At 40.7% G+C, this 15,822-nt stretch overlaps 1 protein-coding gene across 5 annotated transcripts in view; it reads left to right on the forward strand.

Moving 5' to 3' along the window:
• Positions 1–1,588: 1,588 nt before the first annotated feature.
• ltbp1 (latent transforming growth factor beta binding protein 1) overlaps positions 1,589–15,822 on the forward strand; it is a 96,270-nt gene continuing 82,036 nt past the window's right edge. For all 5 annotated transcript variants that reach the window (XM_019882124.1, XM_019882126.1, XM_019882127.1 and 2 more), the window contains exons 1-3: positions 1,589–2,291; positions 3,117–3,187; positions 14,737–15,073. In XM_019882124.1, the coding sequence (XP_019737683.1) occupies positions 1,921–2,291; positions 3,117–3,187; positions 14,737–15,073 (779 nt within the window). In that variant the 5' untranslated portion in view covers positions 1,589–1,920. The remainder of the gene's footprint in view (positions 2,292–3,116; positions 3,188–14,736; positions 15,074–15,822) is intronic.

A 15,822-nucleotide genomic window follows, 5' to 3' on the forward strand; every position in this document is an offset into this window, starting at 1 on the left:
GGCGCTAATCCAATCTTTTTTTTTTTTTTTTAAAAGAATCTTTATTGAACAAGTCAGGATACAATTCTCAGTAAACAGAAAAGGCGCTAATCCAGTCACCGAACGCCCACGGCCAGTCTCGACGTAAGGCCTTCTAGCTGGCCCTAATACGCAGACGAGTCTATTGCAACCTGACTGTGCCCGTTCACTTACAGCACACAAGGACCTGCTCTGTTTAATCTGAAGGCCCCGAGCAAGTTTAATTAACCTGGCAACACAAGCTAGATGAAATATGATTGGTTAAAAACTCTACCATAATAAATAAGTTATTTATCGAGTGGCTTTCACTGTTATTTAAAATAACATCCCAGTTATTTAAAATAACAGTGAAAGCCACTCGACGAAGTGGAAATAATATGACGTAAAGAATACAGACAACAATTTTGTTTACATATTTATGAAAATAAAATAACATAAATTAATGTTATTCTCAGAAAAGTAAATTTACTTTTCCGAGAATGTTTAGGCCAGCAGAGAAGGCCTTGCTGGCTGTGTGGAGTTTGCATGTTCTCCCGGGGCCGGCGTGGGTTTTCTCCAGGTACTCCGGTTTCCTCCCATGTTCCAAAAACATGAATGGCAGGCTGATTGAACACTCAAAATTGTCCCAAGGTGTGAGTGTGAGCGCGGATCGTTGTTCGTCTCTGTGTGCCCTGCGATTGACTGGCAACCGGTTCAGGGTGTCCCCCGCCTACTGCCCGAAGACAGCTGGGATAGGCTCCAGCACCCCCCGTGACCCTTGTGAGGATAAGTGGATCGGAAAATGAATGAATGAATGCCTTATTTGCATTTTTGTTTCATTTTTGGAAAATAAATATCTTGTTTTGATTTCATCCTGCGCTTCTGCCTTGCTTTCCTGCACTTGGGTCCACCTATTTGCCACTACCACAACAAACCCACAACCCGTGACAAAAAGAGCACATTTGTGTGATTAATTCCAGCAACAGAAAAGTCAGTTAATTAGTCAGCCCCTCAATGACCATATTAACAATCTCTGACTTTCCTCCATATCGATTTTAGAATAAACTTACCCTTTACAAATTTCAATTGCATTCAGTCTTCCATCAAAGCAGTTTACCTCATGCAATTATCGTCTTTCGACTCATACTTCACACATTCAAATTGTCTGTCTAGAACGGCATATGTGATGCCATGTTGAAAAGATACTTTTTGGGATTTTTTTTTTGTGTGAAAGTTAAAGTGTGACTCCAAAAAGGCTACAATATCCTTGCTAGTTTTTAACATAGTTGACAAAAAAAAGTGATGCATCTGATTTTTATGTACCTATTGCTGTGGTCAATTGAGTGTCTTGTGATTCTAGTCCAAGTAGAAGTCAGACAGAATTTCCACATTCTTCACATGCGAATGTTTGTTGAACACAAAGGTGTCAGCGTGGGTCCGTCTAGTATGCAGGTGCGTGGGTGAGCGTATTTCGCCCAGGGGACCCCTGACGACACCTTGGGTCCGAGGAACTCCCAGATCACGCACGTCGTTGCGGTGAGTTTGCACAGACTCCCCCTCATGACGTCACTTCTGGAGGCAGGCTGCTGCTGGGCTGGCAGCCTTCTGCTCCATCAAGAAACTTTCCTGGACTTAAGGAGCTCCAAGGACGTAGTGACTCCGACCAGCCGCAGCAGAAAACTCCTCGCGCGGGGACAGCGGTCACTGAGTTGTACTTTTCGGTGCTAAAATTATTTTCATTGAGTTGCCATAGGGAACCGAGCTATATATTTTTCTCCCTTTTCCCTCTTTTTAAAGGACCATACAAAGTTCGAGGACTACAAGAATTATATTCAGCCACACTGGCGTGTTTTCATAGGCAATTATTTTGCCGAGCCTACTTTTAATAATTTCTTTCAACTTTGTATTTCTCACGACGCGGACATGATTTGGAGTAGGGGCCTATTACTTTCATTTGGTTTCCTTCTCTCACCATTCTGTTTGTCAGCTGGGGCACAGCCGCACAACCAGAGCGGCGTCAGGAAGCTGTACGTGCTCCAACCCGACCCGGGTCCAGGTCCGGGTCCGGGCTCGGCGATAGCTAACCGAGGGGATGGGATGCGAGTCAGCTCCATTTCAACGCGTCACGGCGCGTCGGGGCTTCCGCACTCTTATAACGTCGAACTCACCGCTAAGTTGGGCGGCCAGGTCCGGACCCGCCGGATGGGGAAGCAAGTCTCGACAGCCCAGGAGTCCATTGTTCGGCACGGCGGTCCGGAGCAGAACCAGCACAGGCAACTTCTCAAGCAGTCTGGGTAAGACGGTGTGTCGGTGTCGGTAGAAGTCAGGCTACCGATGTATTCATTCACTTTTTAAAGTTATTTATTCTAAATTGGTTTGATTACTTCAATGAAAAGTGACTTAAAGGTCCATATCCTTCTCTGGCTTTTCAAGACATTTTAATTAGCTGTCTGACTCTTTTGCAGTGCTGAGCGCCAAACTGAATATTTACTTGAGATTAAGAAATCCGAGCCAATGTCTTTTTCTTCTAATTAATTAATTGGGTTTCCCCCAACTTTTTGGTAGCACATACACAACACTGCGCGGTCTTTGTGAGCAGTGAGCAAACTGAGTCCACGCCTTGGCTGTAACTCTGAAAAGACTTGTCCCTTCAATTGAAGGATGAGGGTTTTGACCCATAATTGGTTTTTTTCTGATAACTGTTTTAATTATTTTTGTGTGACACAATAATAAGATCGGCAATTCATGGAAACATTAAATATATGATAAAACATATCTCAGAGGTTGTGTTTTGTCAAGAAATTCAAATTGAGCCAAACGCATCTGGAGTAACATGCATTCATTGTGGAATTGGAAGTCCACCAGATTTACTTTGACCTTTGCTGGGCCTCACTGTCGTGAAGAAAAGAGAGTCTGCCTAATTTTCATTCAAGCTCTCCATGCCTGTCAGGAAAGCTTCTTGTTGATTAAATTGAATGAATTGAAATGACTTTCCATGCGCAGTTGGTTACCAGGTGGTCTGATGAAAGTTAGTCGCTATTGGCTACTCAATCCTGTCAAGCACGGTGCAGCAACATTTTCAAGTTACACAGTTGCCTCTGCTTGTTTTACATTTGCAGAGTGAATGTCTGTGGGAGCCAGTGCTGTCATGGATGGAGTAAAGCTCAAGGATCCCAGCGGTGCACAAAGCGTAAGTAATTTCAAACATTCCTTACACAAACAGTCTAGATTTGGGTTGGGCGTGATGAAACAATTGATAAAGGGTTCCAAAATTGTTGTTCATGTAGAATTGGGATCTACCGGTAATATCTGTGTGACAACATGATATACAGTTGTCTCAACATCTACGGCAATGTCGGCATAATGGACTTCAGTACTTGGTAATAACATGCAAAAAGGCATTTTTTTTTAGATTTAAATATGTAATACAACAGGGTTCTCCCGTCATTACGTCATTGTGCATACAGTATCTTGCGAGCCTGTATGCAGAGTAGAACACAATAAATACAAATAATGAACTGTTGCCGACAAAGAGCATGCACTGTGCGTGACGTTGAGTATGATGTGACTCAATGTTTGGTTTGGCCCTGAGATGAAGTAATTTTGGGAACTCCAATCAGCTGAATACTTGAAGGGGTGGAGAGGCTCTCCTTGTTTATACAGACACAGGAAGCATGACGCAAACATCTGGACGATGACCAATCGGCGACATTCCTCAATGTCATACTGTACCTTCAACCATGGCCAGACATTTCTATTTCAAAAGGCACTAATGCAGTGAACGACAGTGTGTATGTGATAGTATACAACCGAAAAGTGAGTGACCTGTCATGCCTGAACAAGCTAAAAACATTAGACATGATTGTCACTGGCCAAACAATTTGGTAAATACCTTGTGCCTTTTATTCATATCCATACAAAATTGGATGTACTGTACACAATGCCAGCGGGGGCGGCCCAGTGGTCCAGTGGTTAGCACGTGGACCTCCCAGTGCAGAGGTCGTGGGTTCGATCCCAGCTCCAACCTTCCTGTGTGGAGTTTGCATGTTCTCCCCGGGTCTGCGTGGGTTTTCTCCGGGTACTCCGGTTTCCTCCCACATTCCAAAAACATGCATGGCAGACTGATTGAACACTGTAAATTGTCCCTAGGTGTGAGTGTGAGCGCAGATGGTCGTCCGTCTCTGTGTGTCCTGTGATTAGCTGAAAACCCATTGGGGTGTACCCCGAATGTTGCTATGCAGTGGCGGGCCGTGCATTTCAACCTTAGGCCTTCAGTGACGTCACATACATGAACGCAATACTGTACAGGCTCGTCAAGCAGCACTTAATTTCAGCAGCATTTAAAACCATCAAGTATGCATTCACAATTAAGAGCAGGAAACTAAATTTACAGATCGTCAAAAATAAAAAGATGATTTAAAAATACGAAATAAAATGCCACCCAAAGTACGCTGTGTGATCTTAAACAAGTCTGTCCAATAAATTGCGCAATGTCGCAGTTTCATATAAGACACCAACCAAACAGTAACAAAACAAACTATTCTTTGAAAATAAACAGATCATTTGCATTTTGAAAATCGGCAATACAACAGCAAATAACTGAAAATGTTGAGCAGCTGAGATTGAACGAACTTTCGTGCACGAAGGTGACTACAATGCGCCATTATAAATTGCAGGTGAGCAGATTTATTTGATACATGTTTGTATGTTTGTCATTTTATACACAGGAGTTAGAGAGAGAGAGAGAGAGAGAGAGAGAGAGAGAGAGAGAGAGAGAGAGAGAGATAATCTCTCCATCACTATCAAATAAACAATTAATGGATTAATTGATTATTCCGTTTTCCCAATACTCATTTCAAGAAATGCTCATCCCTTTCTGGTATTTACTATGGCCTCTGTGCTCGGGGTTGACTCATGAGTCACCACTACAAAATAATTAATCCGTGGATGAATAATCAAGAAACTTTTGAACAAGCTCCCTAGTCACTGACTGAATGGCAAAGCAGACTAGTTCTTTGTCAAATCTGCTTAAACGTGCTTGTAAGGCATGGTGGCTGGCTGCTGTAGACCAAACACAATTGTGACTTATGGGAATTGCTTAGTTCACTTTGACAATGTCAGGTATGCAGGAAAATGGCAATGAATGTCGGCCCCCCTGCCAATTCCGTTTGACAAATTGGCTTTTCACATTTTCTTCCACTGTAGGACAACATTGGGGGAAAAAATAAAAAAGACAGCGGAATCTAACTGGGACATAGAGTGAGAAGGGACCGAATAATTAATTGGCCGGCCGCTTTATAGGTCAAGCATGAAGTACACTTAAAAAAAACTATTTCAAGCATACTTTCGTTTTGTTTTTAACGCAACCCACCCAGGTTCATACTTAGACCCACAACAACGCGCTTAACAACAAACATTTACAGTCATTTACAGAATGCCGAGTCACCAGTCGGCATTGTAATGCACTGTTGATTGTCCTGTTAACTGCTCTTTGCCATTGTTATTGAGTTATTCGGCGAAATGCCTCAGCACTGAGCGGCGATGCGCTGTTCACGTTCATGCAAACTGGTTTGAATGGCCAAAAGAAACGACTGGGGCACGTAAATGGACCGGAAAACTGGAACGATATAGATTAGTTTTCGCAAAGTGGTTGAATTTCACATTGGTGTAGCACTTAGAATGAAAACATTTGATTCAAAATATTGCACTCATACATGAATGGAATCATGTACGAAAACATCCAAACTCTATCAGTGCATGGATGGAATCCTTGGTCATGGTTTACAGCCAACAATGCTTGCCGACATAATGTTCGGAGTGGCTAATAACGCGTCAGACATTCTAAAATGACTGACCTCCTGACCTTTAATCAGGAGATATTGACTCTTTTATTACATTTATTTATTCAAACACATTAACACATTACAACACAAGACAAAACCTTCAACCTCAATACACACAAAATTCTCTGTTGTAAAGTTAAACAAGTACAAAAGGAATTAGTTTCTTCTTCTTCTTCTCCTTTCGGCACGTCCCTATTCAGGGGTCGCCACAGCGAGTCAGTAATTTCCATCCGCCCCTGTAAACCGTCCTACCAACTCGCATGGTCGTCTTGGCAAAAGTTTTACGCCGGATGCCATTCCTGACGCAACCCTCCCCATTTCTCCGGGCTTGGGACCGGCACTGGGGAACAGTGCACCCCCAGGGGAGGGCACTGCCCCCCAGCGGCTGGGTTTACAAAAGGAATTAGTTTATAATATATAAATAATATATAAAATACTAAAGTATTGTAAAATTTAAGTTTGCTAAATTTCTGCTTGTAATTCGTGTCTTTATTGTTGTAAATCATTGGAGACCAAAAAATAAGTTATTTTTGTCATAAAATATATTTTTTTAATTAATCAGACAATCGGTTATTTGAATTTTATCCCGCCAAATACCTAAATTGGCATCAGCCTCACATGCGGTATGGGTCGGGCCCTGTATATATATTTTTTAACAATAAATGGCATTGTTTTACAAAATCATTTCGAGAGTTTAGGTTCGGGCCTCTATCCCTCACAACATGAAGGAAAAAGATGTGTCTGGAGAACCTTGAAATTGAACTAAGCTGTTAATGTCAATGGCCATAAATCTACTGTCAATCCAAAACCATGTCCATGGGGAATTTTCGTGAAATGGATCTACAAAGTTTTTTTTCTAAGTTCTTTTTTTGTTTTGTCCAAATGCAACTGTCTCTTCAGAAGCCTCATTTTTTTAAAATCGTTTCCCAGAGTGAATGCATCTCAAGTTGCTGCCCTTACGTTTCTGTGTGCACAGAAAGACATAATGCATCAAGGTTACGGAATAGTCTTCACGTGTGTCGCGACAAACCTTGTCTGTCATTGTAAGGCAAACATGCCCAACGGGTGCCGTCCACCTGAGTCCAAAATACATTAAGCAGAAGCTCTACCTTGTCATCAGAACATGCACGTCTCCTTTCTTGCTTGCTTTGCATCCCCCTGCATTGTTGTGACTATGTTTCCATGGCACTGACATCCTATTCTGTTTTTAATGACTTTTTGTGGCAGAGTTATAGTGCCACTTGCTTGTGTGTGTGTGTGTGTGTGTGTGTGTGTGTGTGTGTGTGTGTGTGTGTGTGTGTGTGTGTGTGTGTGCGCGCACACATTCCTTGAAACGATTTCATGTTAACGGGAAACTTTTTAAAAAGAAAAAGGTCGGCTCGGTTTGCCGTGCGGACATGGCCTAAGACAGACGTGCAATGTTACACACCCATTTCCATTCGAACATTGCTGAGCTTTTACAGTGAGCAAATTCAGTCAGCTTTTTACTCCCTGAGGATTGACCATTAGAACACCTGGCAAAATGCTTACTGAAGTACTTTTTCCACTTTTCTTTGAGGGCCAAGCTTATTAGAGCTCATTACAGAATTACATGAGAAGTGCAGACACCATAGAGCTGTGTGTAGGAAGAAAAAAAATGTACTGGGAAGCATGTCCATCTTCAGACCCCCAATCTCTTTGATAGTACATAACCTCTTAATTAATTATCCATTTTAATGTAAGGGAGTGATTTCTTGCAGAAAAAAAATTTCCACGGCAGATAATTACATTTCGATAGCTTTATCGCCTTTTGTTTAAGCTTGATCAAGAGAAGGTAATTGGGCTTTGTAAATGAAAAAAAAAATCCATATTATTTGCTGAAATGGTTAGTTTACAGTATAAACTTCTTTTTACGCCAATGCCTTGGCAAAATATGAAAACTGTGTTAACTTCGTGCAATATTATTATTATTATTTTCCTTTCATAATTTTTGTTTGCATTTTGTCATCTGTTATTGTATGTTTTATATATGTTCAATAAACAAACAAACAAACAAACAAACAATATTGGATGTAATTTCACCGTTTTTTTGACTGGCAACTGATCCAGCGTGAAGTCTGCCTCTCTCCAAAATCAGCTATAGGATGGCCTCCATCTTGTCCCTAAAAAGGATGAGCGTAGAAAATAATGAATTGAATTAAATTTGACACTTTTGTCTTTTCGATGATCACTTGACAAGTTGGTTAAGAAGACCTCACGTGTTGCACATGCTTGGTAACAGCTTAGTTGGTACCGTTGCATTGAGTTGGGGCAAACAAAACAAACAGCGCACAGATGTTATGTGGCACTATGCACTAGGGATGTCCCGATCCGATTACGTGATTGGAAATCTTGGTCAATCAGGTGATTTTTCACTTTATCCGTATCAGCTCAAAAAGGTATTTTTTTGTTTTTTCAACATTTAAAGTTCACAAAGCCAAAAAATATCCAAATGTGCAAATAGTAGCTTAGTTTTATGTTTCACAATGTTACTTTTTTTTTACATTTTTAATAATTATTTTAGTACCAATCCAGTTTGTGTGACACGCGCATACCCACTGACACGTCTCCTCCATGGCGCACCGCTCTCCAGCAGGCAGGGACAGAGCGGAGGGTTTGTTTGGCAGAAAAAGCAAGCCGAAAGATGCTCCTAAATAAGTCTGTGATATAAACAAGCCTCCTTGTTAAACGGCACCATCAAGGAGTTGAGAGAGTGACAGAAAGGTTAGCAATTGTGACGCTTCCAAATGACATAACTTCAAACAGAAGTTTAATGAGTGCAAGTAATTTGATGACAGGCAAGCTTGTCCGCCACCGGTTGCATTTAATAAGGTCAAAACTCAATAGTGTAGTTTTAATTCGTGTAAATGTCATGGCTAACATACCTGTATTTGCTAATGTTATGCTAAAAAGCCATGAAGTTTCAGTACAAGAAACTGACATGATAAAACAAGTTTTGAGATGAACCAAAACACACTGAAATGTACAACCTGTGGTATCATCAGATTTAGTGCTTAAGAAAAAAAAAAGAAGAAAAAATATAAAACTGAATTTATTTTGCGTGTACAGTATTACAAATAGCAATTGGCACTGATTTGGTGGAATGGTCCACATAATACAAATGTATATAACAACATAAAACATATACACATTCATGTAAGTACTGTATATTGCTATATTAACCCTTTGGTGCACCCTGGAACCTGATGACATGATAAGATGTCCACTGTAGTAACCGCTGTCCCTCATAGGGTTAATTTGAGTAACATCGGATGCATGCTCTTTTGTTCTTAATTCATTGCCGAGGTATTGGGTTGGGCCACGGTATCGACAGACACTTAAAACAGATACTTAAAACAGATACTTAAGACTTGGACTTGGACTCGGGTGCCAGAATGTGTGATCGGGACACCCCGACTCTGCAATCTGTAGCTAATTGCGACTGCTGGTATACAGTGTGCCTGCCACACACCCAGCGCGCAGACACGTAAAAGAAAGGACAAAGCAAATTAGTTGCACACTCCAAGATTAACTGAGGTTGATCTTTTTCTTAGTTGTCCGGAATTTTTTTCTTACACATATTCCAAAAGGACCAACAGAAACTAAAATATGTAAATGTCCTCATGTGCCAAGTTAAATTTGATTTATTGTGCTGAATTCATCATGCATGTTACGATAAATAATGTCACAATAGCGTAGGTTAAATAACATAATTTGGGGCCTTCTCTAGTTGATGAAAACCCCTCCCTTGGTGACCTCGTAAGCCTCATAGCCTCTTAGCCCCACAGGGGCATCGAAAATAAAGTGTATTGTCTATATAGTGGTAATATCCTTCCACCATTACCTGGATTCTAAGAAGGTACAGTATGTTCTCGCCAAATACAAGGTCAAAACAGGCCGTTGCAGCTGTTCATATTGTCTGAGCAATTTTCTTGCACACACTTAGAAATTTTATATCATTACAACAGGGTGACACAAAGAAAATCATTATATCCCGATGTTTCTTCTAAATGGGATCGCTTCCACAGAGCACAAGCACACACTGACTCACTCATTCAAACAACCATGTTATTTTTTTCAGACCCCCTAACAGACCTTTGTGAGGGTGGGTGGGGAGCGCACCGCATGCCAGATCCTGCATAGTTTGATCAAAAGGGTGAGAACATCACCATGACTGATCTCTTTCCTCTTCCTGCCTAACAGGGAGATTACAGTCCTTAGTCCATCAGCCTCATTGTCACAGAACAAACTCTTATGTTGCTTCTGCCAATCTGACAAAGAGAGAGAAGCGATTTGCGGAACAAATGGCCGCGTCAGCTCCAGGCAAGAGGTGGGTGAGTGAAAAGAAAACTATTTACGGTTGTCTGAAAAGAAAACAAACAAACAAAAAAAGATACCCTAAGTGGAAAGTTTTCTCTATTTCTAACCGCTAATATAATTCAGCTCCCAGTGGGAAAAGACATCAATGATGTCATCACTGGGCAGTCACACTCTTTGAAAAGATGTTGTGTGTCTCCACTGGATTAATCTTTGAGCATTTTGTATTGAGTCATGTATGGCTTTTGATACCTTCCTGGGCCCAATACACACGACCTGTTTTGTTTGTTTAAAGAGAAGGAATAGCAATCTTTCTTTTGATGCAGGATTATACAACATTCTTGATTCATTAAAAATCACATGCAGCAGAGTAACCCATTATTTGAGCTTGCTTCAGCTGTGTTGGTGTTTCGTATGAAACGACAAGGACACAAAGAAACCAGGGAACTCATGCTGCATTCGAGGAGGGTGGGAAGCCGGATTTATCCCACTCGGATTGTTCCAGTTCCGACCTCAAAGCGTTTTGAGTCGAATGTAAACAACAAAGATGGGCGATTCTGATAAATTGTTTGTTGTTGTGGTTCATTCCAACACATTTTGAACGTTGGCAAACCTTCTTCATAATGTCATTTATATAAAGGAATACCATATCTTCAAAGAATTTCATTCATTTCACCAATTAATTTCATGCAGGCATATAACGGCATATCTTCACATAGTCAGTGCAAATCATGTTGTGTTATGTGAAATTACATATAACTGAATTAATGTTAAAATAAAGAGATAAATATATATTTATAATCTTGTAAATTCGGTTTTACACGGTCTGTGTCTACCTGTAGGGCCCCCGTCGTCTCCCATGAAACAAAACCAAATACGAATGTAGACAAAAACCGGTCATGACAGGCTGTATGTACTGCTTATGAAATCGATACTCAAAATGGGCGGTTGTGAAATAAAATACGTGCCATAATATCGCGCCATTTGTTGGCAAACCTCTGTTTTTTTCCATGCTAGACATGAACCATTTTGATTTTGGCTACTCGTTAATTATGTTCTACGCGACCACTGGTAAGGTCGTCTAGTGGCATCACCAAAGATGTACACAAGATCGGTTGACTTCTCTTTATGATGACAGGCACAGTGATGATGGTTGACCCTTTAAGGATTTGAGACTTTTGGTCAATTGCAAATTGGACAACTTCAAGGGCGTTCCACTGTACCACGCTGCGAATGGTTTCGGCAAGTTCCTGTTGTAAAAAGAATCTTATGAGAATAGGAGAACACCTTTTTTTTGTATATTGGAATGATAGCAGGTTTGACAATATAATGTGATGCATCCTTGGCTTGTATGGAAACCAGTCATGTATCCTCATTGAAATGTGTAGCACAAGGCCACATCCTGCCATTTTGACTGTTCTCGGCAAGATGCCGACTTTGGATTTAAACAACACATGTTCTGCGAATGTTGATATTTCAAGTCAACGAGAATGCAAGTACAGACAAGAATCCACACAGCGTAAAAGCCTCTGCCTCCTTGTCCACACACAAGGAGAGTAGCAGCCATGGTGTGTCAAAAGTAATGTTTATCTGGAAACTTTCTTGCTAATTCTAATGTTACGGTATGCCACAAGTCTAGTAGGGGATATATTATTTTGATATTGGAGAAACAAGAGCTGGGGAAATTCTCAAATCATGTTAATAGTAGGATACCCCCTAGATGGAGCATCTAGTTCTTAGTGGGTTGCCAGAGTTCCAGAAATGAAGCACGTGATTAAATAAAAAGGTTATTGTTCACTGACAATGTACAAGATGGATGACCTTGTCAGCGGTGATACCATTTTGATCGTTCACATGTACGAATGTTCCGCACCTCCACTGTTTTTTTTTTTGTGTGTGTGATATACATATTTTATGGCTCATTAATACTTCCTTTTTCTTAAAGCATATACTAAAATACAAAATATTTTTGATGACTTAAAGATGTTGAGTAAGCAATTGTGACCTTTGAAAACAGAATTTACTTTTAAACAGCCACAAATAAGCACAAGCCCAGTTGCTTGCGTAAGTGGGCAATGGGTTCATAGCTTGTGTGGTGCGACCACTAAGCCCTGCTGTCCAGCCTTGGGACACTAGGTGTTCGCTTGAAAAAGAATAAAACGCAATAAAACAATTAAAACCAAAAAAACAGTTCCTATATTTTTTTTTCTGCAGGGGCAGATTCAGTGTGAAAAAAATATGTGCCCCTTTTGATGGATTTAACTCATTCTGGTGCTGACTTACAAAGCCATCATCGACTCTTTATGGTATTCAGCTTGGAGTTTGTAGATGGTTGACTTACAAGAGCAGCAGGAAATGCCAAAATACATATGGCATTAGTGGCATATATTGCCATATTTTTTGGAGGGGAGGGGGGAATATTCAAAGTTGCCTTCACTGGTCAACTCCCTTTCACGAGGCTTATTAGTTTTAGACCAGATAAAAAAAACACATCTCATCAGTATCATTAACTTTTTGATTGCCAGTAATTACCGTATTGCCCCGAATATAAGACGGTGTTTTTTGCATTGAAATAAGACTGAAAAAGTGGGGGTCGTCTTATATTCGGGGTCTAGACATTATACCCATTCACGACACTAGATGGCGCCAGATATCATTGAACTTGACTCCCCAGGCCAAAATGAACCCCTGTCACGAAGAATAAAAATAAAAATAGCGGTAGCACGAAGAAGAAAAATAAAAAAAATCGCGGTAAGAAAGAAAAGAGAAGAAAATAATAGAAGCGATAACAGAAAATGGAGAAACGTAGTGACAATCTGGAGAAAAGTGGGTCCAAGATCAGCCAGGTTAACCGGCAGCTGAGGAGAAGTTATGATGTCATTTACATTTCAAAAACCAGAAGCCATTCATTTACAAATGTGATTGCACTTTAGTTTACATATTTAAATGTTCAGATATTAAGATTTGAATGAGGCAAAATAACATGCTTTTTCTATCAAATATATTGTCATAATCATTTGTTTCAGATGTACTGTAATTATTTTCTGTACAAGAATTAATCTGATGTTCAAAAAGTCTTTTTTGAAACTTGAGTCTTGAAAAAGGGGGCGTCGTCTTATAATCAGGGCCGTCTTATATTCGGGCCAATACGGTATCTGCGCTGCGATTGGCTGGTAACCAGTTCAGCGTGGACCCCCGCCTGCTGCCCGAAATCTGCTGGGATAAGCTCCAGCACGCCCGCGACCCTCCTGAAGATAATCAGATTAGATGGATATCTGCGCTGTTTTACAAATACTTGTCGCCAGCTGGCCTTAAAAAACACGTTCCTAGTTTACGTGATGTGAAAATCCCTAAACGCAGCATGCTTGGTCAAAGGAGAAAATTTGTCATCTGCGGCTCATCTCTTCTTCACCACTTCTGGTCCATCGCTGCCCTGTCGGCACGGCGAAATACCGCAGTTGCAATTAAAAATGACACTTTTCATGATGTCAGAGCTTTGAGAGCTCGAAACAGCCTGGAATTAAGCAGAGGCCTCCACATTTAATGAAAAACTGTCATTCAGTCTTTGTAACAATGTCAAAAAGAAAAACCAACCAGGATATACTGTAAATTCATAGTGATGATTAATATTCCCAAAATTATATGATTTTGATGAAAAGCCATTCCATTTATTTTTGTCATTCGTTTATTTATTCATCCAGGAAAGGTAATTCACAACAGATTCTCATTTGCAATACTGACCTGGTTGCAGATAGCAGTTGCAAAGGATTTGGTCAACTTTAAGCACATTTCCATCCTCAAACACATATGCTATTAAGTGTCACAGAGAAGCTTGAGATGATCTCGGCTGGCTTGGATGAGTTGACGACACTGGACCGGTCAAGCACAGGGCGCATATGCAGACAAATAACCATTCACACAGTCACTGTGAGAACTGAACCCATGTTGCCTGCACCGACGTCATCAATGGCTCATGAAGTTGCCCATTCACTAATGAGGATAATGATTGTAATAAATCTACTTTTTTTTTCATATTTTGTGTTTGTAACATGGAGGGTAAAAGATGTTTCCCTCTTGAATGCCGAGTTTTGTGGAAGAGTGGATGAGATTAAGGGATCAAATTTCCCACTTGAGTAGCTAAACACTTGCAGATTAAAAGACACGAGAAAATTCAGATGATGTAATTTCGGAGAAATTGTGTCAATGCTTCGTTTTATCAAAACTTTTTCCACTCAGTTTTATTGAGGCCATTGTTCAAGTCAGAATTGTTCCCTTCAAGTAAAATGGCAAGTCAAAAATACTGAGTACTAATCTCTGACCCAAGATTCAAGAGCTGACCCGAGATCATAAGGGTCAATTGTGATAGTAAATTCTCTCAGGGTTGTGATTTTGGAACTTTGCCCCGGTTTTGCCGGCAACAGTTTCGTTTAATTACCTTTGAATTTGTTGAACAATCTAATCACATTTAATAATGAATCAACGTGTACACATCTGTGTCCTCTTATCACCATCTGTTCGTCCCTGCTTTTCTCTTCTCATCTGTCTGGATTTTGTATTCCAGCTAACTGCATCCCTCAGTGCCAAAACGGAGGAATGTGCCTCAGGCCTCAGCTCTGTGTCTGCAAGCCTGGCTCAAGCGGCAAGGCATGTGAGCAGAAGACTGTGCCCACACACACCCTTCCAGCGCAGCCTGGGAAAGGGCCGACCAACGATCATAGCACCGGTCACACGAATGGACACAACGCAGGAGCACAGCGGCCCATACCTCAGAAAGTACCTCCTCATGTTTATGATCTCCCCCCACCTCAAGCAGACAACATTGCCCAGATGAAACTGACTGTCAAACCTTCCCCACATCTTGTGAGGCCGCATTATATCCAACAACACATCCAGCAACAGTAAGAACTCTTTTATTTATTTACTTAGTGATTTATTGATTTATTAAATTTAATATCTCACTGTAAACATGTGTTATTTGCATTGCGATGAATTGGAGATTTTAGTTTGGATGTTAAAATGGTGCCTTTCAGTTTCAATGTCAACACAGGTCATATTTTTCTCTTACTTTGTATATCCATCGCTCTTCATTTGTTTTGTTGTGCATTTTAGGGCGGGGCTTCTATAAAAGACTGCCTGCTTCCTGCCTGCAGCAGTAATTTTGTTTATTACTGAGGTTGTAGGTTGCAGTGGTGTGTGACCTGCATCATCATGAACGGCTGTAATGAATATTTTAGCAACCACACTTCGACTCACGCAAGCATTTTTTTTTTAACATTAACTGTACAGTGGTACCTCTACTTACGAACGTCTCTTCATATGAAATTTCTAAGTTACGAAACACCACAACAGGAAAATATTGCCTCTTGTTACGAAAGAATGCCAAGATACCAAAGGTAAAAATAAGAGTATGGGCTGCTACTCGCAGCTCCGAGTTTCTTAATGCAACATAGTTATAGCTGCTCTGCAATTGGCTATTACGTAGCATCTTCCTGGCGTCCCATTGGCTAAGAGGGATGTGTCTATGTGTGTAGATAGATAGATATGTGTCTGTGCAGCATCCTCGTCATTCGCCCCCCGGACTATGAGATGTTCTGATAGTTTTACGTAAATGTGAATCACCCAGAAAAAGTGTTCACCAGTCAGGCGA

Source organism: Hippocampus comes, unplaced genomic scaffold (assembly GCF_001891065.2).
Source record: "Hippocampus comes isolate QL1 unplaced genomic scaffold, H_comes_QL1_v1.1 scaffold36, whole genome shotgun sequence".
Lineage (NCBI taxonomy): Eukaryota > Metazoa > Chordata > Actinopteri > Syngnathiformes > Syngnathidae > Hippocampus > Hippocampus comes.